Source organism: Athene cunicularia, assembly GCF_003259725.1.
Source record: "Athene cunicularia isolate RWA chromosome Z unlocalized genomic scaffold, athCun1 chrZ_part1, whole genome shotgun sequence".
NCBI classification, from domain to species: Eukaryota; Metazoa; Chordata; class Aves; order Strigiformes; family Strigidae; genus Athene; species Athene cunicularia.
The window spans coordinates 5,003,095-5,028,083 of NW_020799142.1; the positions used below are offsets into that span (position 1 = coordinate 5,003,095).

At 39.9% G+C, this 24,989-nt stretch overlaps 1 protein-coding gene across 1 annotated transcript in view; it reads right to left on the reverse strand.

The window, feature by feature from the left end:
- Positions 1-6,280: 6,280 nt before the first annotated feature.
- Positions 6,281-24,989, reverse strand: part of GRAMD2B (GRAM domain containing 2B) — a 37,490-nt gene continuing 18,781 nt past the window's right edge. Inside the window, exons 3-14 of the mRNA XM_026865942.1 lie at positions 23,235-23,322; positions 22,858-22,924; positions 21,791-21,894; positions 17,834-17,929; positions 16,760-16,831; positions 16,559-16,639; positions 15,787-15,898; positions 13,596-13,718; positions 13,319-13,406; positions 12,789-12,890; positions 10,980-11,073; positions 6,281-7,551 (exon numbers count right to left, since the gene is read on the reverse strand). Coding sequence (XP_026721743.1) covers positions 7,510-7,551; positions 10,980-11,073; positions 12,789-12,890; positions 13,319-13,406; positions 13,596-13,718; positions 15,787-15,898; positions 16,559-16,639; positions 16,760-16,831; positions 17,834-17,929; positions 21,791-21,894; positions 22,858-22,924; positions 23,235-23,322 — 1,069 coding nt within the window. The 3' untranslated portion in view covers positions 6,281-7,509. The remainder of the gene's footprint in view (positions 7,552-10,979; positions 11,074-12,788; positions 12,891-13,318; positions 13,407-13,595; positions 13,719-15,786; positions 15,899-16,558; positions 16,640-16,759; positions 16,832-17,833; positions 17,930-21,790; positions 21,895-22,857; positions 22,925-23,234; positions 23,323-24,989) is intronic.

The window sequence follows — 24,989 nt, forward strand, 5'->3', positions numbered from 1 at the left end:
TGGCGAGCACCCCAGCCAGCTCCTTCAGCACCCTCGGGTGTATCCCATCTGGTCCCATAGACTTGTGTGTGTCTGTGCGATGCAGCAGGTCACTGACAGTCTCCTGGATTGTGGGCAGGGTCATTCTCCCTGTCTCTGTCTTCTGGCTGACAAGGCTGGATTCCCTCAGTACAACTGGTCTTATTTTTAAAGACTGAGGCAAAGAAGGCATTAAGCACCTCAGCCTTTTCCTCATCACTTGTTACCATGTTTCCTCCTGCATCTAGCAGGGGATGGAGACTCTCCCTGGTCTTTCTTTTGCTACTGACATAGAAACATTTCTTGTTGTCCTTGATTGCTAAAGCCAGATTAATTTCCATTTGGGCTTTAGACCTCTTGATTTCCAGCCTCATAGCCTCACAACCTCTTTGTAATCACTGTGTGTGTCTAGCCCCTTCTTCCAAAGTCTGTAAACTCTCCTTTTCTCCCTGAGTTGCAGCCAAAGCCCCTGTTCAGCCAGGGTGGTCTTCTCTGGCATCGGCATCTTACAGCACCTGGGGACCACCTGCTCCTGAGCCATTAACACTTCCTTCTTAGAGAGCGCCCAGCCTTCCTGGGCCCCTATACCCTTCAGGACCACCTCCCAAGGGATCCTTTCAAGCAAATGTATATGGAAGGAAATAATTTCTGGGATACTTTCTTCAAGGAGCTAACTTCCAATTTTGTTTACTTAGTAAACAGACATATAATTCAGGGTGTTACTTCTTCCACCAATAGTTACACTCTTTGAAAGGTATCTAGACCTTCCAGGAGAGGGAAGTTTTTTGACACAAATATTGCTCATTGTGGAAAAAAAAGGCAAAGGGATTCATGTAAAGCATTTGTAACTTCAATAGGGGGATATCTGGAATAGTCTTATACTTTTTCTATCAGAAGCACAAGCTTGGGGATGGTTTTGCAAAAATACAGTTGCCTTGCATTCCTTCAGTCTGCTTGCTAAAATGCTGCAGCCTGAGCACTTGTTTGTAAATTGTAATAGATATCAGCTACAGAAGAAGGATAAAAGTTTTTGATCATTATACCAACCCTGTGGGTATCCTCTCAGAGCGCTTTTCTAATCTGTTCCTTGGGATCACCCCCTTTGAGGATCCTACCAACAGCAGGAGGAGACAAGGGCTGCTAAATACAGTGCCCTAACGATGTAGACCTAGTCACCGAAATAATTTTAGATTTAATTTAAGCTGAGTAGCACAGTATTGCTGACCAGTTTGACTAAATGGAAACTTGAGAAGCCACCAGAAGGTCTAAAAAATAACAATTTATGTATTAGTGAAATATATTTTGGACAGGAATAGTTACAGGCATCATAACATTGTATTAAGCTCAGGGAACAAACTCATAAGTGCTGCTGAGCTAGTGCATGCAGTGTACATTGTTTTATTATATGCATTTGACTGATTTTTTACTAAAAACCAGGAAGGCTGCTGATAAACAGAATAACTTAAGAGACAATTATATGAAAATTACTGACATATATTTTGTTGTGGCTGTTCACTGAACAACAGGCTATCATGAAGCTCTACAATTATAAAATTGTATTACACTGATATTATAACCCAAGAAAGCAAAAACCCCTATCTTTTGTAAAGCCTCATTACCTGCAATCATGTTTAGCAGAAATCTCCATTGCATTCAAACCACAAACTTAACAATATCAAATGAGATTAGCCAATTTTCCCACTTGAGCAAATTTGCATGACAGATAGTCTCACCAGGCAAACTGAAAGTAGTTGCTGGCAAAATCCTTTCCAACATTATTCCTCTGCTGTTTACAGAAGCATACACACAGGCACTGAGCACAAAAGGAACTGTTTTCTCACTTTAACTGTTCAGTTTTTTGCCTAAATAGCCAGCTTTTCTATGATCTTTATTGCGCATCACACCTGCTCTAAATGCAAAATTTTCTATGTTCTTGTGAGTAACACCTCACTAGCAGCTGCAGCTGAACCAGCTGAGCAATAGCCTGCAAAGGCTTGGATAAGAGCAACCTGAAGATTTATTTAGCATTTGTCAGCTGACTATTAGGTGGAAATTTGGAAATAAAAGTGCAGGCACGGCAGGAAGCAGAGAGCATTACTATACACCTGCCTGAAGCTTCAGGTGAAAGCAAAGATAGTATTAAATTCAAACACATATATACACACACACACAAAACCCCTGTTTGTCCTTTCTGCAAATGCTAATAGGAGTTACTACCTTGAATGTTCTGCTGAGAGGACACCTTCTTAGCTGCATCCTTCACACCAACAGTATCAAAAATGTGATACCCCTCAGTCCAAGCCAGTTCTGTTGGTACTTCCCACCCAGACAGGACTGGGAGGACAGGACAGGACTCCTCTTCAGTCACAACATTGAATCACAGGATTGAAGCCACTCTACTGACACTTCTAAAATTTGTCCCTGCAGGGTCTTACGTGTGCTCTGTCTCCCAGTTTGGAAGTACTGCAGTAGTACACATTGCCCAACTATGCACTGACTTCTGAACAGTATGACATCCTCCTCTTCCCTCTAGGAAAAGGAGTGAGGGTACCAACTGACGAGCAGAGAAGAGGTGATTGAATTGCGTCGGTGAGCTGATGGGACCAGAGAGTCAAACCTGTTTCTCCTCCATTTGAAATACTGTTACACCTTCGTCAAGACTTGCTCATCTGTGCTGGTTTAGGCCTTGCCGGGACCAGAGACCACATTGCCTTTGTCCCTCCCCCACCCTTGGACCGAGTAGAGCACAAAGCCCGGGATTGAAATAAGGAGAAATTTAATGCAACAGTGTAATAAACAATCTGAACAACAACAGTAGCAATAATAACAACAATAAACAGTAATAACAGTAAACAAAAGATATACAGAGAAATACCGCAGTGAACACAGACAGCCCACCATGTGTGTTTTCTGTGACCATAGCCACAAAGGAAAGCTGCGCCGGACCTGACTTCAGCATGGTATGAATAACCCAGCTGGAGATCCCTTCTCCCTCTCTGCTGGGGAAACTTAACCCTATCCTAGCTGAACCAGGACACCATCCTAGCATGCTGCCACTGAGGCTAAAGGGCATGCATCCACCTCTGATTACTCATTCACTCTGGTAATTATTATGTTTACTTACGGCTAATGATAATGGGTTAGCTTGCCTGCTTTACATAAGGCACATGACAAATAATCTCTCTCCCCCCCTTCTTCTCCTATAGCAAAGCATATCCTTGTTGATGTGATGGGGTGACAGGCAAACACCTTTCAGCCACTAGATATAAGCAAGTTTCCTTGAAGTTCCTTTGATAAAGGTGACTTGTGGCATCAATTTGTTAATTTGATTTGTCCCCCCACAATTTGACTTGTGGGGGACTTTAACCTCCTGGGTATCTGCTGGGATCACAGCACAGCAGAGAGGGAACAGTCCAGGAGGTTCCTGGAGTGTGTGAAGGATAACTGCCTCACACAGCTGGTGAGTGAGCCGACCAGGGAAGGAGCCCTCCTGGACCTGCTTCTGGTGAACAGGGAAGAGCTTGTGGAGGAGGTAAAGGTTGGAGGCTGTCTAGGGTGCAGTGATCATAAGGTAATTGAGTTTTCAATCCTTGGAGAAACAAAGAGAGGGGTAGTAAAACTGCCACCTTAGACTTCCTCAGGGCAAACTTTGACCCGTTCAAAAGACTGATTGAAAAAAATCCCTTGGGAGGCTGCCCTGAAGGAAATGGGAGTCCAGGAAGGCTGGACATACTTCAAGAGAGAAGTCTGAAAGGCACAGGAGCAGGCTGTTCCCGCGTGCTGAAAAACAAGCAGGCAGTGAAGGAGCCCGGCCTGGCTAAACAGGGACCTTTGGCTGGATCTCAAGGACAAAAGGAGAATCTATCACCTTTGGAAGAGGGTGCAGGTCTCTCATGAAAACTATAAAGATGTAGTGAAGTTATGCAGGGAGAACATCAGGAGAGCCAAAGCACAGCTAGAGCTCAACTGGGCTACAGCTGTTAAAGATAATAAAAAAATGTTTCTATAAATTTGTTAACAACAAAAGGAGGATTAGGGAAAATGTCCCTCCTTTATTGGATTCAGAGGGAAACATGGTAACTAAGGATGAGGAAAAGGCTGAGATGCTCAACACCTACTTTTCCTCAGTCTGTAGCAGTGGAACTGGCTGTTCCCTGCACACCCAGCCTCATGAGCTGGGAGATGGGGAGGGGAAGCAGAATGAGGTCAGCACAGTTGAAGAGGAGGTGGTCAGAGACCTGCTACACCACCTAGATGCACACAAGTCTGTGGTATCAGATGGGTTACACCCAAGGGTGCTGAGGGAGTGGGCAGATGTGCTCGCCAAGCCACTTTCCATGATTTACCTGAAGTCATGGCTAACTGGGGAGGTCCCACTGGACTGGAGGGTGGCAAATGTGACACTCATCTAGAAGAGAGGCAGAAAGGAGGATCCAGGAAACTATAGACCTCTCAGTCTGACCTCAGTGCCAGGGAAGGTCATGAAGCAGGTCATCTCAGGTGCCATTAAAAGTCATATAATGGACAACCAGGGGATCAGGCCCAGTCAGCCTGGGTTTATGAAAGGCAGGTCCTGCCTGACAAACCTGATCTCCTTCTACGACTGGGCGACCCACTAAATCCAGTTGGTGGCTGGTCACGAGTGGTGTCCCCCAGGGCTCGGTTTTGGGGCCACTCCTGTTTAACATCTTTATTGATGATCTAGACGAGGGGATCGAGTGCACCCTCAGTCAGTTTGCAGATGACCCCAAGTTGGGTGGGAGTGTTGATCTGCTCGAGGGTAGGGAGGCTCTGCAGAGAGACCTGGACAGGCTGGAGCCATGGGCTGAGCCCAACTGCAGGAGTTTCCATAAGGCCAAATGCCGGGGGCTGCCCTTGGGCCACAACAACCCCCAGCAGCGCTACAGGCTTGGGCAGGAGTGGCTGGAGAGCTGCCAGTCAGAGAGGGACCTGGGGGTGCTGATTGACAGCCGGCTGAACGGGAGCCATCAGTGTGCCCAGGGGGCCAAGAAGGCCAATGGCATCCTGGCTTGTGTCAGCAATAGCGTGGCCAGCAGGGACAGGGAAGGGTTCTGACCCCTGTACTCTGCACTGGTGAGGCCACACCTCGATGTCCGTGTTCATTTTTGGGCCCCTCACTACAAAAAGAACATTGAATGACTTGAGCGTGTCCAGAGAAGGGCAACGAAGCTGGTGCAGGGTCTGGAGCACAGGTCGTACAAGGAGCGGCTGAGGGAACTGGGGGTGTTTAGTCTGGAGAAGAGGAGGCTGAGGGGAGACCTCATCGCCCTCTACAGCTCCCTGAAAGGAGGCTGCAAGAGAGCTGGGGATGAGTCTCTTGAACCAAGTAACAAGCAATAGGACAAGAGATAATGGCCTCAATTTGCACCAGGGAAGGTTTAGACTGGATATTAGGAAGCATTTCTTTCCAGAAGGGGTTGTTAGGTGTTGGAATGGGCTGCCCAGGGAGGTGGTGGAGTCCCCATCCCTGGAGGTGTTTAGGAGTGGGGCTGACATGGCACTGAGGGATCTGGTGTAGTTGGGAACTGTCAGTGTTAGGTTAATGGTTGGACTAGATGATCTTGAAGGTCTTTTCCAACCTAGACGATTCTGTCAATTTTAAAACTGTAAACAGAACTACAGACTTGTGGTACTCATACAAAATTAAAGGGGAGGAAGTAGAGAAGGGAAACAACGTGGTCAAAGTCCAAAATGTTGCATTTCTTGTGTAACTGTGGAAGAATAGGGAAAAGGATGGAAAAAGAAGAAAAAAATAACTTCCATAGTTTTCTTGTGAAACTAAGTATTTCAATAATCTCATGACAGCTAAGGAAAGGCAAAGACTGCAATATGGAGAACAAGCAAATCTCACACATTTCTAAAAGATCATGCTCAGGCAGAATCTTGAGCCAGGCAGGCACATTAGAGAGCAGAAATGGCTCTCTCAGCTGCCTCAACATTACAATACCCATCTAATATCCTTCAATAACAAATTACTTAAGAAAACTATTAAAATTTCCTCAAAACTGCGGGTGTCAAATTTGTTCCTACTGTTTTGTCACTGCAGTTTGGGAAGACCTTGAGTACAGCTGAGTAAAAGGAAGCACATCAGCAGGCTAGTTTTGAACCCTTGGTGTTGGGCACTGTTGTTTGCACAAAGTTTGTACCGTGAAGTATGAGCATCATGATCCTGAGTAGCATGTTTGACTAAAACTGATGGATAGAATTGAGTTGATCCAAATTACAGTACTGAGTTGCTTGTTTTAAAAAAGTTTATTTAAACAAAGTAGGTACATTTCACAGAAATGGTTACAAAATGCATAGCATATTACAAACAATACTGTTACTTTACAGATACTAGTTGTTATTATCCTAAATATTGGTTTTTAAAAACTAAGGAGCCTGCTTGGTGAATCAGAAGCTAAAAATCCCCAGTTATTCCATCTTAGGCACAGTGAGAAAAAAAAAAAAAGTATGATGTAACAAAGCAGGTGTCCACTTTTTCATTCAGTGTACTTATTGTTTGTATTGCTGCATCATTAATTTGCCAGTTCCTATAATGTGGAAATATCCAGTCCCTTCAGTCACATACCAAGACTGTATTTCCATCAAATGGAGCATGAACTGCACTTGCTCAGCCAACCAAAAGCCCATTCAACTCCAAAGAAAACTGATTGAGGGTCTTCACACCAATTAACTTAATGGACAGAGACTATATGAGTGGACAAAGAACGTAGCAGTTTTTCTAAGTTGTGCAGATATGTCACACCCATACTGCTATTTGTAAGCAACTTGATGGCAAGTTGGCAAGTCCATACATATTTCAAGCTTGACTTCAATGGAAATTGAATGCCCAGCAGAAACAGACCTTACCCTCAGTGGTGATGCAATACCACGAAGTGGAATTGAGCATTTTTACAGCACCTGAGGACTAAGTAGACCTCATATATTCAGAGCTTCATATAGTCAAATCCGGGTGTCTGCTTTCTGATCTTTGGGATGCCAGGGCACAAAGAAGTAAAAATGAAGAGCACAACACCAATCCATAACCACAGCTGAGACAGATACCAGCTCATTCACACAACGCTTCAGCACATTATTCATGACTGAAATTCTTCCCATTTACACTTCTACGAGATTAGGCAGAAAACAAATGCTGAGGTAAAAGGGATTGCACCAGGTTTTCACTGGTGTAAGCAAGTCTAGAATCAAGCAAGCTATAAAATCTATTAATTCACACACAATAGAGATGGAAAAATCCCCCATTTTTAAAACATTGATACATGTTGATCAAAACATGTATGTTTTCAAAACACACATACAAGCTCAAGAATAAACTGACTTTCTGTATTATAACATGAGCTTTAGAGTAGTTTAAGCTTGGCTTGGACTGAAAATAAAGAAGCTTGAACTCTGACCAGCAGAGCAACTTTGGAACTGTTTGTCAAGAGAAAAGAATGAGGTCTGAAGCACTCCAAGAACATCAATATTTCATTCACCATCTTCAAGTAGTTTTTGTAAGTTGTTCTGTATCTTAGAAAAAAAAAAGAGAGAGAAAAATAATTGGGAAGCAGGAAGTGTTATACTGCATTTAAAAAAACCCCAAACAGTCAACACATATCCTTCCACATACTCTGCATCACAACTATTCATACCAGTGGTATTCATGTTAAACATTTCCTGCCCTAGAGTCAAAGGAAACATCTGGATATGATCAACCAGCAGCACACTTAGCTTCATATTATGAATATGTCCTGCAATTTCCTCCTGTAGATTCTCTCCTTCATTAGGTATGAGAAAATAAGGTAGAAAAAAATAGAGCTGGAAAAAAGGGACAAGAAATCCAATTATTTTGAACTTGATCAAAACCCAATAGAAGCCTCAAATTTCAAAGTTGCAGCTCTTAGGTTTAAGTGGATAATTCAGAGTTTTTTAACAGCTTCAGCTATACAGCCAGCTATGATGTGTGCACAGCAAAATAAGGTCTTCTAACCATTAGCAGACATGTCCCATTTGCCAGATTTGTTGTCTGGATTGCGGGTTATCTTCCCTTAGTTACACTTAAGGCAGTGCCAGCCAGTTGCACCCTCAATATAGTGGGTCACATCCCCTGGGACACATGTTCTCTCTGTCTTAGTAACTAGCAGTAACTGGCTACAGAAGGTTTGATCACAGCTACTTTCAGGCTTTAATTTGGGGATCCACTGTATTTCCTGTTCAAAGATAACCTTTTTCCAAGAGGGACATTTTGGGGAAAGAAAAACAGTAGGAAGCACCTAATTTTATGAGTCAACGCATAAACAGGAATTTCCTTTTAACAAGCTACCTTAGAACAAGGGAAGAAGTAACATTAGACCATGTCTTCCCTCCCCCAATTTTACACTTTATCCTCTCTTAAAATGCACCATGCCTATCAACTTGGTAAATACACTTAAATGTCAAAGCAAAATTCTGCTAAACCACGGTTAATTCCTTGTTTCCAAGTATGAAGTAGAGCTTGTAAAAATAACAAAAGTAACTGCAACATACGCTTGCACTGAACATTTATTAACTGGAGAGTAATTTTTAGCTTTTAACATAGATAATTTCTGTGCTCTGGTTTACATGCTGCAGTTGCACAGGAAGCGAAGGGAGAGACAACAAGTTACACTGGAACTTTTATGCTGTTTGCTGCTGAAGCCAGCTGCAAGCAATTACTAGAACTTTTACTAGAACTTTTCCCTAAAGCATATGAAACAGTTAAGCAACTGCAGTAACTCTGCTCAGGGAACATAAAGCTATTAGATTTCTACCAGTTTTTCAGTACAAGAGTAGGATCAAAGAGCCTGTTCTATCACTCATCTAGATTAGAGTACCAGGATGTGGCATGATTTATCTTGTATGCACAGCAGTTGATTGTGTCTCGAGTATTTGCAAATACAAAGTAAGACTTTAAGGGTCCAATCCTGTAGACACTAACTGAAAAAAGCACATGACTTCAGATTCTAATTCAGGATGGAGGGTCACTTCTCTGAGAATAGCTGAATGATCTGACCATCCAACCAGCTGCCTTTTACTGTGTCTCCAAGCACAGACTATATAAGGGAGTGGGAAAATGCCTAGCCCTGCTGCAAAGGGCTGGCTGGCTGGTTGGTTTCCCACTATAAGGAAGTGAGGTCTCCCATGAACCATCTTACCAGCCTGTCCCAGACAGCTGGAAAACAGTAACCTCTTAAGCCTTATCAGTAACCCAGTCTGGATAAAGATATTATCTGATGATCATCTGGTAAGCATTTTCCCCTTGTATTCACATTGTTATTAACCAGAGCATACAGAGAGGTTATGCTAGCATTACTCTAGACTTCCACAGCCAAAGGGGTGGGTGTGATACCTTTCTGGCAGCCTTTGTAAAGCCCATGTCACACAGGCAAACAGTGATACTAATATAATCCTAGCTTCACGCTATGTGAGAAACTTGGTTTGGGAAAAAAGATGTTCAAAGTGCACTCAGTTTTAGAAGCAGAGACAAAAATATCCCACATGACTTAAGCATACAGGAATTCAAGTAACTTTTGGTTTTGATCCACTAAAACCTTTTTCATGTTTGGCCAGTGTGTGTTCCCAACACATAACATTCCATACACCTGTACTGGATGCAGCTGTCAAGATCTGTGGGCAGGGGCAGCCAGGGCCTGCCCTGTGCTGAACATGGCCTTGCCAGCAGCCTCCCATGGACCCACAGCAGGCCACAGCTGAGCCCCTCAGCCAAGATGGTGGTGGAGCTTCTGGGAAATGTATTTAAGAAAGGGGAAAAACTACCAAAGAGAGAAAGGAGGAGAGTGAGAAACAGCAGAAGGAACACTAAGGTCTGAGAAGAAGGAGGGTAAGTATGTGCTCCATGGCAGTCTATGCTGTAGCCCATGGTGAACCCACATCAGAGTGGACAGATTTCCTAAAGAACCAGAGCCCTTTAAGGAGCCCATGCTGCAGCAAGGGGAAAATGGGGGAAGAAAGGAGCAACAGAGAAAACTGTTATGTACTGACTGTAACCCCCCACCAGCCCCACTGGAGGGGCAGGGATAAGGGTGAATAGTCACAAGCAAAGTTAAGCCTGGAACAGGGGGAAGGAAAAGTGTTGTTCTACTGTTTGTCCTTGTTTCTCACTACCCAAATCTAACTTAACTGGCATTATATTAAATTGATTTCCCCCAAGTTGAGTCTGTTTTGCCTGCAATGGTAACTAGTAAGCAATCTTCCCACCTTTATCTTGACCTACAAGCTTTCTCATGCTATTTTCTCCCCCTGCCCTGCTAGGAGGAGGAGGCGAGTGAGCAGTGGCTGGGTAGGTGTCTAACTGCTGGCCAAGGCCAACCCACCACAACACCTAAAGTGGAAATAAGGTCTGCACACCCACTCTTGTTTTGCATAGATTTCCAATTTAAGTTGGAAAGCACATTTAGTTTTGCAATTAGAGAATGGTAAAAAGTAAAATTCAGGTATAGGGAATTACACAACTGGTGCAGCAGCATTTGTGTTAGTGAAACACGGATTCCAGACACTTTGTATGAGGAGGCTGACTACATATGAAAGTCTGAATTGTTTTTCTTAATCAAAAAAACAAAATTCAAACAAAAGCCCCAGACAGAAAAGTCCAAACAGTAATAAAGGCTAAGTTCAGAATCTCTGGCGTTCATGGACAAAAAAAAATTTGAGATAATTATGTGCAATAATCACCCCTGGAGTGTCCAGTTTATTAGTATTCCTGGCTGTAAGCCTCAGCTCAAGGCAAAACATTTACACATACCAATGCTTGTACTCCAGATAATTTACAGTCCAAAACCCAATCCTTTGTCTAGGAAAACATGCCAGCTTCTGGTATCAAATATGGGAATCATCTGGCACTTTTCAAAATAACAGACTACAGAAATTCAGCTAGAACCTGATTAGTGTATCAGCACTTGCATTATAACACAGGAAGTTACCTTTTCCAATTTTATAAGATTAGCAGTTAACTCATCACAAAGGGCATCAGCATTAATTTGCAGATGAGATCCCAAACCTTGGCGCACTGGATGTCTGTCAAACAGAATGAAGAAGTATGACAGAAGTGAAAAAAGAGCAAAACAGAACTGTAGATGTAGATGGGAATACAGTGGCAACATTGTGTACCATACTTGTTTACAGAAAAAAAGGCCTAAGTCACTTCTGCACTATTGACTACATTCTCTTTATGTGATATCATACTCCAACAGTTTGGATGGAAAATTCACAGCTATTTCCACTAGAAATAAGCTGAAAAGTTGTGTAAGTTCCATGTCCTGTGACTTGGAGGAAATAAAAAAAAAAACCCCAACCCCTTGACAGTGTAGATTAGATCCTGTATCTCATAGTGCACATTAGATCCTGTATCTCATTCTAGGATCAGAGCAACAGACCTTTCTCATCTAAGAGTGCTTCTGAAGAGGGACAAAGTGTCTTGCTTACAAAAACTTGTCAAAAGTGGGAAAACGACCTATTATTAGAGGGAGTTTGCCTCTCTCCTTGCATTGTTGGTAAAATATAAATGCAAGACTGTTTAAGATTAGAACCATTTCCTTCGTATTCCTTTTTTATCAAGAACTTATCTCTGAATGCATAACAAATGCATACAAGTCCTACTGCTTTCCACAGAACACAGCTGAGAGCAGTCACTGTTCAACATGACCACTAGTGTGTTGTCAGATTGACCTGTTTGTCATGGATGGGTCAAGGAAAGCTGAATTAACAGTCACACTTATTCAAGAGCTTTGTATATTCGAGAGCTTTAAACAGGTTTGAAACACTTTGTGGACAATTCCACCTAGCCATGTTACAGCCATCTTGAATTTTTTCCAGCTGTTTTCCAGCTAGTGCTTCTCCAGCTATCAGCATTCCCACTCATGCTGCATATGGCTGCAGGTTTCACACTGAGACATACAAATGACTTTTGAAGCCATTTTTTACAGACCATCTCAGAAAAAAAAAAATCAGTTATGAGAAGAGTTGAAGAGTTATTTCAAAATTTAATGCTGAATATACTGATTAGTGTTCTCAGCAGTATGCAGTTAACTGCCTTCTGTGCTAAGACAGGAGCAGGAAGCTGACGCAACTTACAGTGGCATACTGCTGTGTTGTATGACCCTGCACTGTTGCCTCTCCATTTGACGTTTGCATATTTCCTATCTATGCAACATAGAGATTAAAAAAAATATTAAAAATATACAGATGACATCCATGACTCTAGCTACAGAATGAAACTATCTGTGGAACTATGACACCTTTCCCTATTTCTTCTTCAAACACATGGTTTCATTTGGTGGTGTGGGGTGCTGGGATTTTTTTAATTTATTTTAGGAAGACAGGATATCAGTTCTTAAAGAAAATATGGGCAGCTCAAAGCTTTAGAAAATATTATATAAGCAAGTCAGACATATTAGCCCAGAGATTATTAAGTACCTTCTGCCATCTCAGGCTAATTAAATGACATTAAGACTGAAGACAGAAGTTACACCTTTTCCACAGAATCAAGGAACTACTCACTTCAGCAGTTTACACTTAAGTTACAACTACATTCTCAAGACAGTAGTACCCCATGATCTATCACATTTGTATTAAAAGTCCTAAAGAGAAAGGCTAGTACAGATACAAGAACTACAGAACACTGAAGTATCATAAGGGTACTGCGGTATCACAGCGGTTTCTGAAGGAAACAGATGAACATGACAGATACTGGCTAAGATTTTAAAACCCCAATATTTTACAGTGTATCTTACTCCTTAAGATGTGAATCAAAGGATGTGATGGAAATAAGACGTTCCTCCAGGACACTGATTTTATATCTCATGTAGAAGGTAGAAAATATTAATACACAAACGCTGTAAGAGGGAAAAATAGGGTACAACAGTTAATGGAAACTTTAGAGGTACCTGAAAATTTAATGTTGAAAGACATTTAAATTGTTACTTGTACGTGTTGAATAATAAAGGTATTATTCTTAGGAATACCCATCAGCAGCATTCAAACGGTTATAAAAATCTCAGCCTTGAGTAAGCCTTTGCTATGTGCAATGTAAAATGAACTTGCAGGTAGTTAAACTCTTAACATTTCCTGAACCAAAAGACCCTTTGCTTTTAAAAGTAAAAGGCCCGTTAAGTAAGCCTGCCCCAGAATTTCTGCTTCTGAAAAGCATAAAGGCCACAGTTCCCAATAATTTCCTATTTTCAAGTGAAGCTTAGACTGTATTAATCTATATAAACATAAGCAATACTAGTATTTTGACAATCTTTATTAATTGCTAACTTACAGAACTGCGTAAAATATAAGTACATGGTTCAGAGACAAGAGCTTCTGGGACTTCACTTTGTGGAAGAACCTGAAGGTTTCAGAATGGCCTGTGAATAAATGAACCAAGTGTTACTTTGATCAAAGTAGACCACAGCACACAAACCATGTTTTGGAGCATGCAACAGATAATATAAATGGAGAGATAAACAAGAAAGATCTTCCAAATTATGTAAACTGACATAACTATGCAAATATCTTGACTAACTCCAGCTGAAGATCTATTTTTGACTCCTTACCATTTCGAGGACTGCTTCGGGCTTTTCCATCAGGTCCACGTTTACTGTGTGCATCTGAACGGACAGACTTTGCCTCAGTCTTGGAAACTTTCAAGTGAGTCTGTGTCTCAACAACATGATAATCTGTGAAAAGCAAGATTTTTTAATAAAGCTGAAATATTAAGTGAACGGAAGCTGTTGGTAGCTTAAGTTAGTCAAGCATAGGGGAAGAGGAGGATTTTAAAAGGTGCATTTCTGGACTTGGGATAGAAAGCAACAGTTGGTTTAGCCTTAAAACAGTTTACATAGTAATTCCACATCATCACAAAATATAACGAAGCACCTGGACTGGAAGAGGACAATGTATACTGCATTTACATTTCCACACCCTTTGAAAGATGGCAAGCTGTGCAAACTTTGAAGGCTGTCACTAAATTTCCACTCAGAAGATTGTATACAGACACAAAAGTAACCTCTCAAAAGGACTGAATATGCTAAAGTAACAACTCCAAAGCAACACCAGATGGAGATATTGAATTGTTACTTTAAAAAGGAGATTATAGCTCCCTTTCCCGACTTTTTAAAATGCAGATGATGTCTTGAAATTTCGAGATGGGACAGGAAAATCCAGACACTCTCAGTTTTGTTCATGCTTTACTTACACACCCTGGACTGCTCTAATGATGCACAAGAAACAGAATCACAAGTGACAGATGTGCTCTCCCACACCCCTCAATGCTTTTTCCTGGGGTGATTCTTTAGCTGGATATTGGTTTTTTACTTGTGGAAAAGGAAAATGGAAAGGTTTGAAGTAGTTATTAGCCATAAGGCAGCCAGACAGCAAGTTAAATCATTATTCAGAGCATTCATGTGGCAAGTGAGGACACCATAATTTAATTACTGCTTCACAAACACCACCAAACAAAAATACACACAGAGTAAATACCAAAGATGAAAGCAAATAGCCCCAAATCATACCACTGAAAAAAGACACATAGCAAAAAAAAAAGTTAATTAGAAATAATATGACAGAAAAGTGCTATTAAAAAAATGATAGTGTTTCATTTAAAAGTCAAAATGGAACCCAGAGTAATAACAGCATAACAACACAATAATATGCTAATATATATTAATTGTACAGCAGAATAATACCTTAGGTTTTGCTAGTAACATTCACCATGTGTGTGTGGGTTTAGGCCCTGCCGGGACCAGAGACCACGTTGCCGTTGTCCCTCCCCCACCCCCAGACCAAGCAGGGCACAAACCCCGGAATGAAATAAGGAGAAATTTCATACAACAGTGTAATAAATAACAATCTGAACAACAACAATAGCAATAATAACAACAATAAACAGCAATAACAGTAAACAAGACAAAAGATATACAGAGAAATACCTCAGTGAACACAATCAGCCTGCTTCTCCTGCTTTCCCCCGACCAAAGGCAAAGGAAAGCTTGCCCTGCTGTCAGCATGGTATGAATAACCCGGCTGGAGATCCCTTCTCCCTGCTGGGGAAACTTAACCCTATCCTAGCTGAACCAGGACAATGTGCTATATTAAACAAGTTCTGTTGTACTTAGGAACTTATATGCAGTGAGTTTCTACACAACCTTCCTGCTAATTAGGTGAAGAACTTGAGGCATATGAGACTACAAACAGCACAGATAAGAAATAACAGTTTTGAACAGTAGTCTTCAAGTGTTTTAACTGCAAAAAATAAAACGAGGGTTTTAAAAAACAAACCCACAAAAACACATGCCAAAAAAACATTTTTCAATGACCAAAAGCTACCACTGTACAGAATGTTATTCGTACAGATTAGATGAAGATACACCGTGACTTGAACTACTTTAGAATAACGGGTTTTGTTTGTTTGTTTTTCTTTTTTTTTTTTTAAAGCAGGAACATCTCCTATTTTTATCTCTACTAGCATAACTGATGGGGAATGTGGGAAGCAGACAGTACATGGAAAGCAACTGGAGGTAGTAGTGACAAATCAGATCCACTGCTGACCAAGTCACTGCCTGAGTCTGGATTGCAAAGGGATATAATAATGGGAACACAGTTATTGTGGCTTTGAGGAAGACCTTAAAAACCATGTCATTCTCCAGGACTGTGGAGAATGCAGATTCCACATCAGAAGGGGATTACAGGAGCAAAACTGAGAGATAACACATTCTCATTTTCTTGAGGCGCCATGATTCCACTCACCTTGGAAGCATTCCAGCTCTGGTGTCTGTGAGCCTGTGCTGCTGGACTCTTCCATCTCTTGTCTCCGCTGCTGCACTATTCCGTCCAGATCAGAATAGTCTTCATTGAAATCCTGATGGGAAGAAAGTCACAAGAAAGCTCATCCTTGTTCTAAATCTTATTTCCTCTGACCTCCCTCTAGAAACTGAACAAGCAATTACAGATTTAAAACTGTTTAACCAGGGACAATCTCTGATATAAGATCAAGTTAGCAAAATAAGCCCTATATTATCACCAGAATTCAAGCCTCATCCCCTGACTTAAGTGAAAAGATTTTAAGTCTCTATGTAAAAGAAAGACTGTTAAGTTATACAAACTGAGAAGTTCAGGACAGGCATTACTAGAATTAAGACTCTGGTTGTCACATGTGACTACACAGGTCTTTTAGATGTCTAAACTGGCTCACAGAGGAAGGACTGCAACTACAAATACTTGAAAAACTGTTCATGGCAGAGAAGCAGCAACTTTCAGTAGAGAGTGTGGTGAAACCTGACAACTAAGGAGAGCATACAAATGTTGGAATATATACAAAGCATATTTATGTATGTATACTGCATGTGATCAGATCAAATTACACCTATGCTAATCATTCCACTGCTTCCTAATGTTGAAAAACTCATGGAAGTTCTAGAAACAGATGTCATGATTTCCTTCAGTTTCTTTTCTTCAGACTTTGTAAGTAATACTTGCAATGAAAGATGCCATGCAACAAAAGAACATCTAATCCATTTACCAAGGACAGAGTAGTAGGTCGATCAGCCCTGAAGCTGTTTTCTGCTGAAGAGGGATTTGGACTGTTGCCCATGCTTGTATCCTGAAAAAAGCAGCAGTGTTAACAAGGAATACACTCAGAAACTACCTACCATTTAAAAGAAGAAAATCAGTAATACTGAACACAAAGCTACATACCATCTTCACTCCCATTAGTACTTACCTCAAGATGTCTACAGATAGATTTCAATAGCTTGTAGGTGGCATCTCTGGAGAGTAAGGAGACAAACATGTACTGGGAAAAAAAAGTTCCACAACTGTTTGAGGAAAAAAAGGAAGCTTGCACAGAAGGCCTTATCTAAATAAAACTCATAGGTGGTTTTGCTCATCAAGTATCTATTTTCAAACACATAGTAGTAAAAAACTCCAGTCCTTCTAAGCCTATGACCCGAGGTTAATCACAAGGAACAAAAACCAGGCACATAAAAGTTACCATGTTCTGCTGCAGGAACCAGAGCATAGTTCAGAACTGTTCTTTCTTAAAAAGACTTTGCATATTATCTTTTATTTACCCCTTTAAAAAAAAGAAAAAACAACACAACACCAAAACCCCCATAGTTGTGGGTTGGTTTTTTTTTTTACAGTTTCCTGGATCCACAAAGTATTTGTGCAATGAAAATAGTCTCATTCTAAAGTTCTAGTATCTAAGCTTAAGATAATCACATTTTCTAATGACTGATGCAATGACTATTCCTGAGAATCACTGTAAGCAACAGTATTTTGTGCATCTAAGGTACTGATGGTCAGGTAAAATACCCAAGTAAATAAAAATACTGTCAAAGCTGCCAACAAGGCACGTAACCCTATGTGCATGCACTTCCAGCTGTTTCAGTTCCTCCAGTGCTACTACACATCAGTCTTGGAGAATGGGGAATGATAGATTACAGAGAGCAGGTGGCAACCAGAGATTCTGTTTCTTATTTTCTCATCAAGTTCTACATAGCTTTGTTCACTGCAGATCCAAAGAACAAGGAGTTAGTAAGAGGGGGGAAAAAAAATAGTCCTTGCCTGGCACAAGAGTGGAGGTAGAAGAAGCTAGAATCATCCCCTAAGAAACCAGATCCTCCAGGGTCCTAAGTCTAAATGCTCACATGCGACCAATTTCTTTTGCTGTACCAGGTGGCCAAGTGGGACTTTCAAGAATCCCTCATATTACTGCCAGTAAGTAGGGAGGGGGAAAAAAAAAGTAAAAGAAAGCAGGCAGAATGCAGTAGCTTTGCCCCTTACTAGTACTTACCCTATCTGTGACTGTTGCTATGATCAGAGCATTTGGCACAAGAAGGGCAGTTTTGGTTTTCTTCAAAAGTGTCACCGAGAGCACAGGTATACTAATCTGAAACAAGATCAATGCAGTTTTAGAGTCCCAATACATGGATAGAAATCTGCACAATCTTTCATGAGGAGCCAAACTACTGACTGTGATAAGCCAGACCTCCAACACTCTTCACTTGAAGATTTCTCCCCTATGTTTCCACTAATATTTCGTATTACTATTTCTCAACTGTTTTTACTTCCGTTTTTATCAGATGCCAATCCAAGCTTTTGTCTGTGTCTTCCATTCCTGGTTCCTTCCAGCTACTACATAACTACATGCTTAGTGCACTGTAGATCTGTAGAACAAACCAGTTTTAAAGATAGCCTTCTTTGTTTAGAAACAAAGTATTTCAGAACAGATGAGACAAGAGCAGCTAGTTGTAGAACGAACATAAAAGTCTTCTCACTACTTACAGGTCCTTTAGTTTGCAACAAGCAGCTGAGTAAACAGGTCATCCTTCAGTAAAGATCCAATACCCACACACCCACTGACTAACTTAAACCGATTCCTCTGCATGCCATCCAGATTTGTCTATATTTACATTGAAAAGTTCCCAGTTTTCCTTCATGCTTTGTGTTTACATCCAAGTCCATTAGCATAATGTCTGCTAAGTTTCAAAGTATTTCACTTCAGATACTCTGTATGGACTCTTCTTATTTATATTACCTGTCTTGACGTTAGTTGAATAGCCTAGAGTTTAGCGAGTTAGGCAAATATAATAATCCTGGATACTCATGACTAAGCTACAGCTCCTGCTGAAAATTTCTTTAGCACACACTGTCACAACAACCTGAGAAATCTGGAAGCACTGAATTAAAAACACATCATTGCAGAAGGAGAATGAAGCTACTCTGCGCAAAGTTTCATTAAACCTTGTTAAATTTTGTTTAGAAAAGCAATGCAAAGTCATAAAACAAAAAATGTATTTGTGTACATTAGTCTGGGTGCAAGATTGCCAACCACTGCTGAAGCAAGGCTACTCAAGTGTCTGATTGTCATCTAAGGGCTGAAAACTTGTGCTTTACTTGGTACTTAGTCTTGCTAAAAAAACTGTGCTAACAGGGTAAAAAACCAAACCAACCCAAAGCATATAATATTAATTAGTCCCAAACCTGTGTCTAAGAATCAGTAAATCTGGTCATCATTTGTTCTATTGAGTATTTTATCATGTCAGCTCCATTTGTCCTGCTTCAGAAGATGTTATCTTTCAAAAATGGGTAATTAAACAGGGCCTCCACTATACTTTTTCTTCTTAAACTAGACATTGCTATCATTCCCCAAAGTTCTTGCAACACTTTTCAAAACAGCTTTTTCTGGGAGTGAGGAGAAGGGAGCAGCTACCATGTGCATTTAATAAAAAATATGCAGAATCCTCAAGTAGTCAGAACCGAATCTGCATAACTTAAAAAAAAAGTAAACCAAAATAAAGCCAAACCAGATATTTCAGCAGAAATCCTGCTAATAGTAATGATAAATAAAGGCAGCTTAGAAGTTTTCAGGTGAAGTGGTTCAGTTCACCTCAAAGAACTTTAAATCAGAGATGTTAATGGCATTCCACTGCATGCTATTTTGATGGATAACATTACTGTAATTAAGACTAAAGTGCACTTAACTAGGATTACGTACTTGCTTACTGCACTGTTACCCAAGCATTAGATTAAAATGGTAAAATCACTGCAAAGTACTTTCTTTATATCTGGACTAATAATTATTTCAGGAAAACAAGGTTTACCTGCAAGCAACTTGGAAAGCAACTAAAATATGTAAGATAATGCTTACTCCAGGAAAGACTCAAGGCAAATACAGCACCAAAACAGAACTACCTGGAAAGACAGTGATGTTTTTCAAACCTATTCAATCCTGCAGAAGCAATCTTTTACTTCTGAATATGTACAGTGTTTACACTGAAGACCCAAATCTTCTGACTTGCATGGTTATTCCCTCCACCAAAGCTTTCAACAAAAAAAATTTCTGCAGCAGAAGAATCCATGTTGAAAAATTTCTTACAACATATAGACCTGCTATTTCTCACAATAAAACACTTTATCACTAGGCTTAAATTGTTTTACAAGTTCTAAGCAATAGAGGTTTTGTGTCTTGGAAACTCAGAAAGTCAGTATATTGACTGCTAAAAATGTTCCTCTTCCTGTCAAGTTTGATTTCCTCCTCCCCCGCCCATTACATTATTTTTCATTACATCTCCACTTTTCCTGCTTTTTTGTTGATGGTATTCCTAAAAACTTGTGCCTGCTGTATGTGACTGAACAAAGCTTAAAGTGTGTGTTGCAGGGGTAGGGGAAGACAGCTGGAAGTAAATGATCAGGCCTATCCACTTCACTCTGAATTTCCCTGCGATGTTTTCTGAAAACAATGACCCAGAATTTAATAATTTGGAATATCACTATGGCCACATTTACAGATCCTTTCTACTGTACCCTATCTTGTAACATGCTTTCCCTTTTCATCGTATACATAAATATGTATATATTCCTGCATTTAAAACCCTGTTGACAAAGATAATTTCCTAGTACTACATCATTGTCATTCTGCATCTACTTTCCCAGGTTTTTCCCATCTACTTGGTAGAGTTCTGCTAGATGTCTGTATACATTTAGCTTAGTTTGAATTAGAAAGCTATCCCACAGTTTGAAGTAGTCACATTTATTCGTGGTGAATATGAAATTGTTAGTACAGCAGCTTCAATTTTAATGAAACTAATTGCCAAGATAGGCTGTTACTAATTATGAATGATGGTATCCAACCATTTGTTGATTTCCTTTGTGTCACATGGCTTTCACCGATATACACACCAGCCGTTATTAATGTACCGCCTAAAACTACTATCCATTTTCTTGTGCTAAGCAGTAAAACACAATAATCTATAAGGTCACTATGAACAATGTGTTGTTAATAATTTTAAGCATTCTTTAAGCCTATTCCACCTTCTTCAAAAATAAATGGTGTTTCATCAAAATGGTTGACAGCAGAGAAATGAGATACGGTCAACTCTTAAACTGGTTTCAGCACCCACAAAAGGTCTGGATCTAACCAGGAGCTTTGCTCAAGGAAGTACTCGAGAAAGATGCCAAAGAAATCCTTGCAGCAAATTGAGCTGTTTCACAATAAAAGCTCAAAAACAAAGCAGAGTTTATGTAAACAAAACCACTCCAAAACCTCCAAATAAAAGAACACAAATCTTTTTGGAAAGGCTTTATTGAATGCATATCATTCACCACAGGGGGCCCAGTCTTAGATGGGTCATATTTGAACCAAGAAAGAGTAAATGATGATCTTGTAAATGAGAATCTTCCCAATTGTTTATGTTCCTTTTCTGCTCTTCATACTAGGCTCACAAATGAAAACCTAGCAAAACTGTTTTTCCTTCCCCATTCTCTGTCTATGCAGGAGTGTTAGAACCCCTCCAAGACCTTTGTCACTCAACTCACAGGCCAGTTTTAGTTCTTCCTCTTTATCTTAATATGCTTGATCATTCCCTCCAGATCCCCAACTACAGCCTTGTATTCCTTATACTTTTCAACCTTCATTCCTCCTCCTCTTTTCCATACTTAGCCCAAGATAGGTTTTTGTACAGTTTGTGCTACATGGGCTTGGCAATGTCCTCACTGCTGCATATCAGATCCTTTCCTTTCATCTGTTTTTTTCAGACAGAAATTCCTTAAGAGAGAGACTCAATCTTTAATAATAATAGTGCTCCAGTTCTCGAATGACTTTTGGACATCACTTCTGAAGACTGACTGTATTCAGTAACACTTTGAAGTGTTAGTCGTAGTCTAGCCTTGCATAATCATGCGAACCTCTGATGATGAACAAATTGTTAAGAAATAACATTACTGTTCTGTACATAAAGATTTTACTAACCTTAGTGTCTTTACCAAAAACCTTGGAATGGAAGCAAATCCAGTTTTCAGAAAGGAATAACTTTCCTTGGTACAGAATTTCTTTCTGTAGAGCACAGGTAAAGCCTGAAACAAATAGATACTCTATGTATCTTTATGGTAACCACAACACAAGCCAATTCTTATCAGTTTGACTTCTGTTTTGATTTTTCTTAAAGTCATAATACATTTAGGTTTATACCTTTTGATAAACATAGTTAAATTTACTGAGTATTTCAAGGTTTGACAAATACTGACAAGCTCAGAAGATTTCACAGATTTAAGTTTAGAGTCAAAATATCTGAAGGGCAAAGACTGAAATGCATAACATGCAACTCATTCCCAGAAGCCAAAAATCTTTCCTGGGAGAGTAACACCTAGCTTCCTATAAACTTTTTGACTAGCTTTCACGCATCTATATTATGTAAATGCAAAAGCTTAATGAAAGGTTTTAGCTTTAATCTTTTAGCTCTATACCAGTTCTCAGGACTAGATGATCAACTGAGGTACAACACATGTGAAGTAATACTGCTTTTACTTCACAGTCATTGAGCAAATAATTTCTCACTCATGAATCAATTTCCCTGTATTCAAAAAACATTTGTTATATATCTCTGTGTAGAATTCATTTATTATAACTACCACAGAGAAGAGCAGAATCTTTAAATTTTAAGTCCTTCTCCTACCAGTGTTTTTAAATCTTGAAGCATCACCATCAAAACTCAAACTAGTCACTTGACCAGTGCTGTCTCAGTTAAGTAGTGCCTTCAGTAAGGAAGCTTCAATACCAAAAAATATCACACTAGGTTACTCTACTAAGAAATGCAAAGCAGGCTACAATACCCAAAGATGTCCAACATCTGAAGATTTAAGTTTTGCAAGATTACAACAAAAACACCTACTGCATGCAAATGAAGACCCTGTAGCTCTAGGCAGTTGAAGTTTAAGATTTTGAAAATCTAGGCAGCCCTTCTCCTACATCACTGCAGTTGGCAGGTAACAACATATCTTAGATTCACAGCAAGCAATGACATGGGGGTTAATACTTACTTTGTTTCAGTGGCTCATCAATGGGAACATCTAGAAACAGCTTATGAAACTGTGCATTTGCCTTCAGCTAAAAAACAAAAAGCCCCACCCCAGAGACACATGCCTTATTAGATAGTCTTGTAATCAGATGACCCATTCCACTTCCTGTCCTCCCAATATCTTCTCATTTTGCCCACTTGTTTTACAATAAATCCTTATTTTTGCTATGTGGCTGTTGTCTGTATCCTGCTCTACCCAAACTCTAAAGCACTGATGAAAAAAGAACCTATGACCTTATACAATCACTAACTATAATATTGCTAAACAAGGGGGCTCCCATGGTAGTTATGTATTTACTCTTACTATATATAAACAAACAAGTCCATCTTCCGCCCTACCTGATTTGAGGCACGTTTTTTCCTTTCAATCTTGGAGTCACTCTTGATATCCATTGTCAGGAGTGGACTATCTGTGCTGTTCTTTGTCCTAAAGATTAAAAAAGTCATCCCATATAAGTCTGGCCTCAGTTCATTAATCTTGGTAAATCAGCAACAGGACATGCTTTTTCATGAAACATACTAATCCTTTAATAACTACTATGTGATTCATCAAGGATTATGCAGCAATAAAGAGGAGTGTATCTTATTCTTAAAACACACCAGCCATCACTGAAGATCTTTTAATTTAGAAGGAATATTCTAAATTATTAATTGTAAGAAGGTAAAAAAGTTCAAGATATTTTTACAACAATGAGTTATCACAGCTCCACGTTTGTTTGTTTCTTGTCAACATGTGAAATACCAACACTAACTGTGTTACTTACTAATGCAAGGTAAAGTAAGATAAAATGTAGTAGCTGAGAGTGCAAGGTAATGTACTGAAAGTTATGAACTTGTACTACAAAATGTGAGATCATTTGCAAAGTGCAACAGAGAAGAAACATAGCTGCACAAGTCAGAAGGTAGCTATGAACTGTGTAGTATAGTATAATGAAGTCATTAAGACAGCCAGCAATTCTAGAGGAGGTAAAAGTGAATTGTGAGTGCCACTTGTATAAGAAGCTGTACATGTACAGCTCCAGCCATTCATAATAGAAAAAGAAAACTAAACAAAAACCCAGCAGCTCTAGAGTAGAACAAGTACAGTGGGAAGTCTCTGCAGATGGCTGGGAAAATAAGTTTAGTTTTTTTTATACAGGAGAAATCAGTGGCATGGACTATTCAGAAAAACAAAAACAGAAGTGAGATAACAGCGTTTCATAAATCAGGAAGAGAAGAACATTATCCTGGAGAGCTGTTTAGCACATAACAAAAGCATATCAACATGCTATAAAATTAAGGTAGCTCTTTTTTAGAGGCCTTCAGATGCAGACTGAAGAGCAGAAGGGAAAACACAACACAGCACTCCTATACTGAAAGACTTGAAGAACATGTGCTAAACTTCAATGGGGCAAGAAAGGTACTATGAAAGTTTCCATTACTGCACCTTATCTTGTACAGCAAGTCTTACCTAATTTCCTAAACTTGAGAGGTTCAGGGTTTCCAGTAAAAACTGTAAGGGTGAGAGACCTTACTGTAAGCAGGTAACTATAAGAGAACCCCCAAAGTGTAATGGAGATACAGCTGGATTTAGGAAAGAGATCGTACGGCAGGTCTGATTTAGACAGCAGAGTGACTGGCTGCATATCTCAGGTGGTCCCTCACAGAAGAAAATTCTAATAAACATATATTTGTGTGCCTATGTAAAGTTTCAAACTGAAATTAACAATGAGCCTTATAAAATGAACAATGAGCCTTATAAAAAAATCTTATGCCAACCTATCACCAGCACACGGGCAATTACATTGTGAGTAGTAAGACTGCAACAAGAGTTTGGAAAAATAATCACATATTTATTCCAACACCCGCTCCTCAAAGATGCTTCAGGAAATCAAGTGATTTTTTAAAAAAATATCTGCCTTGTGACTAAAAGCACTGTCAGGTTGTCTGCTGACTTTTGCATTGCCTGCTCAGTTGACAAAGTGAAACGGATGCAAAATTTGTATTCAAGCCCTCCAAGTGGGATTTTAGTATTATTTCATTTTCTTTCCGAAGAGTTTCAAATTCCAGTTCTCCAACAAAGGAAGAATTACTGGTTTTGCAGAGACATTACAA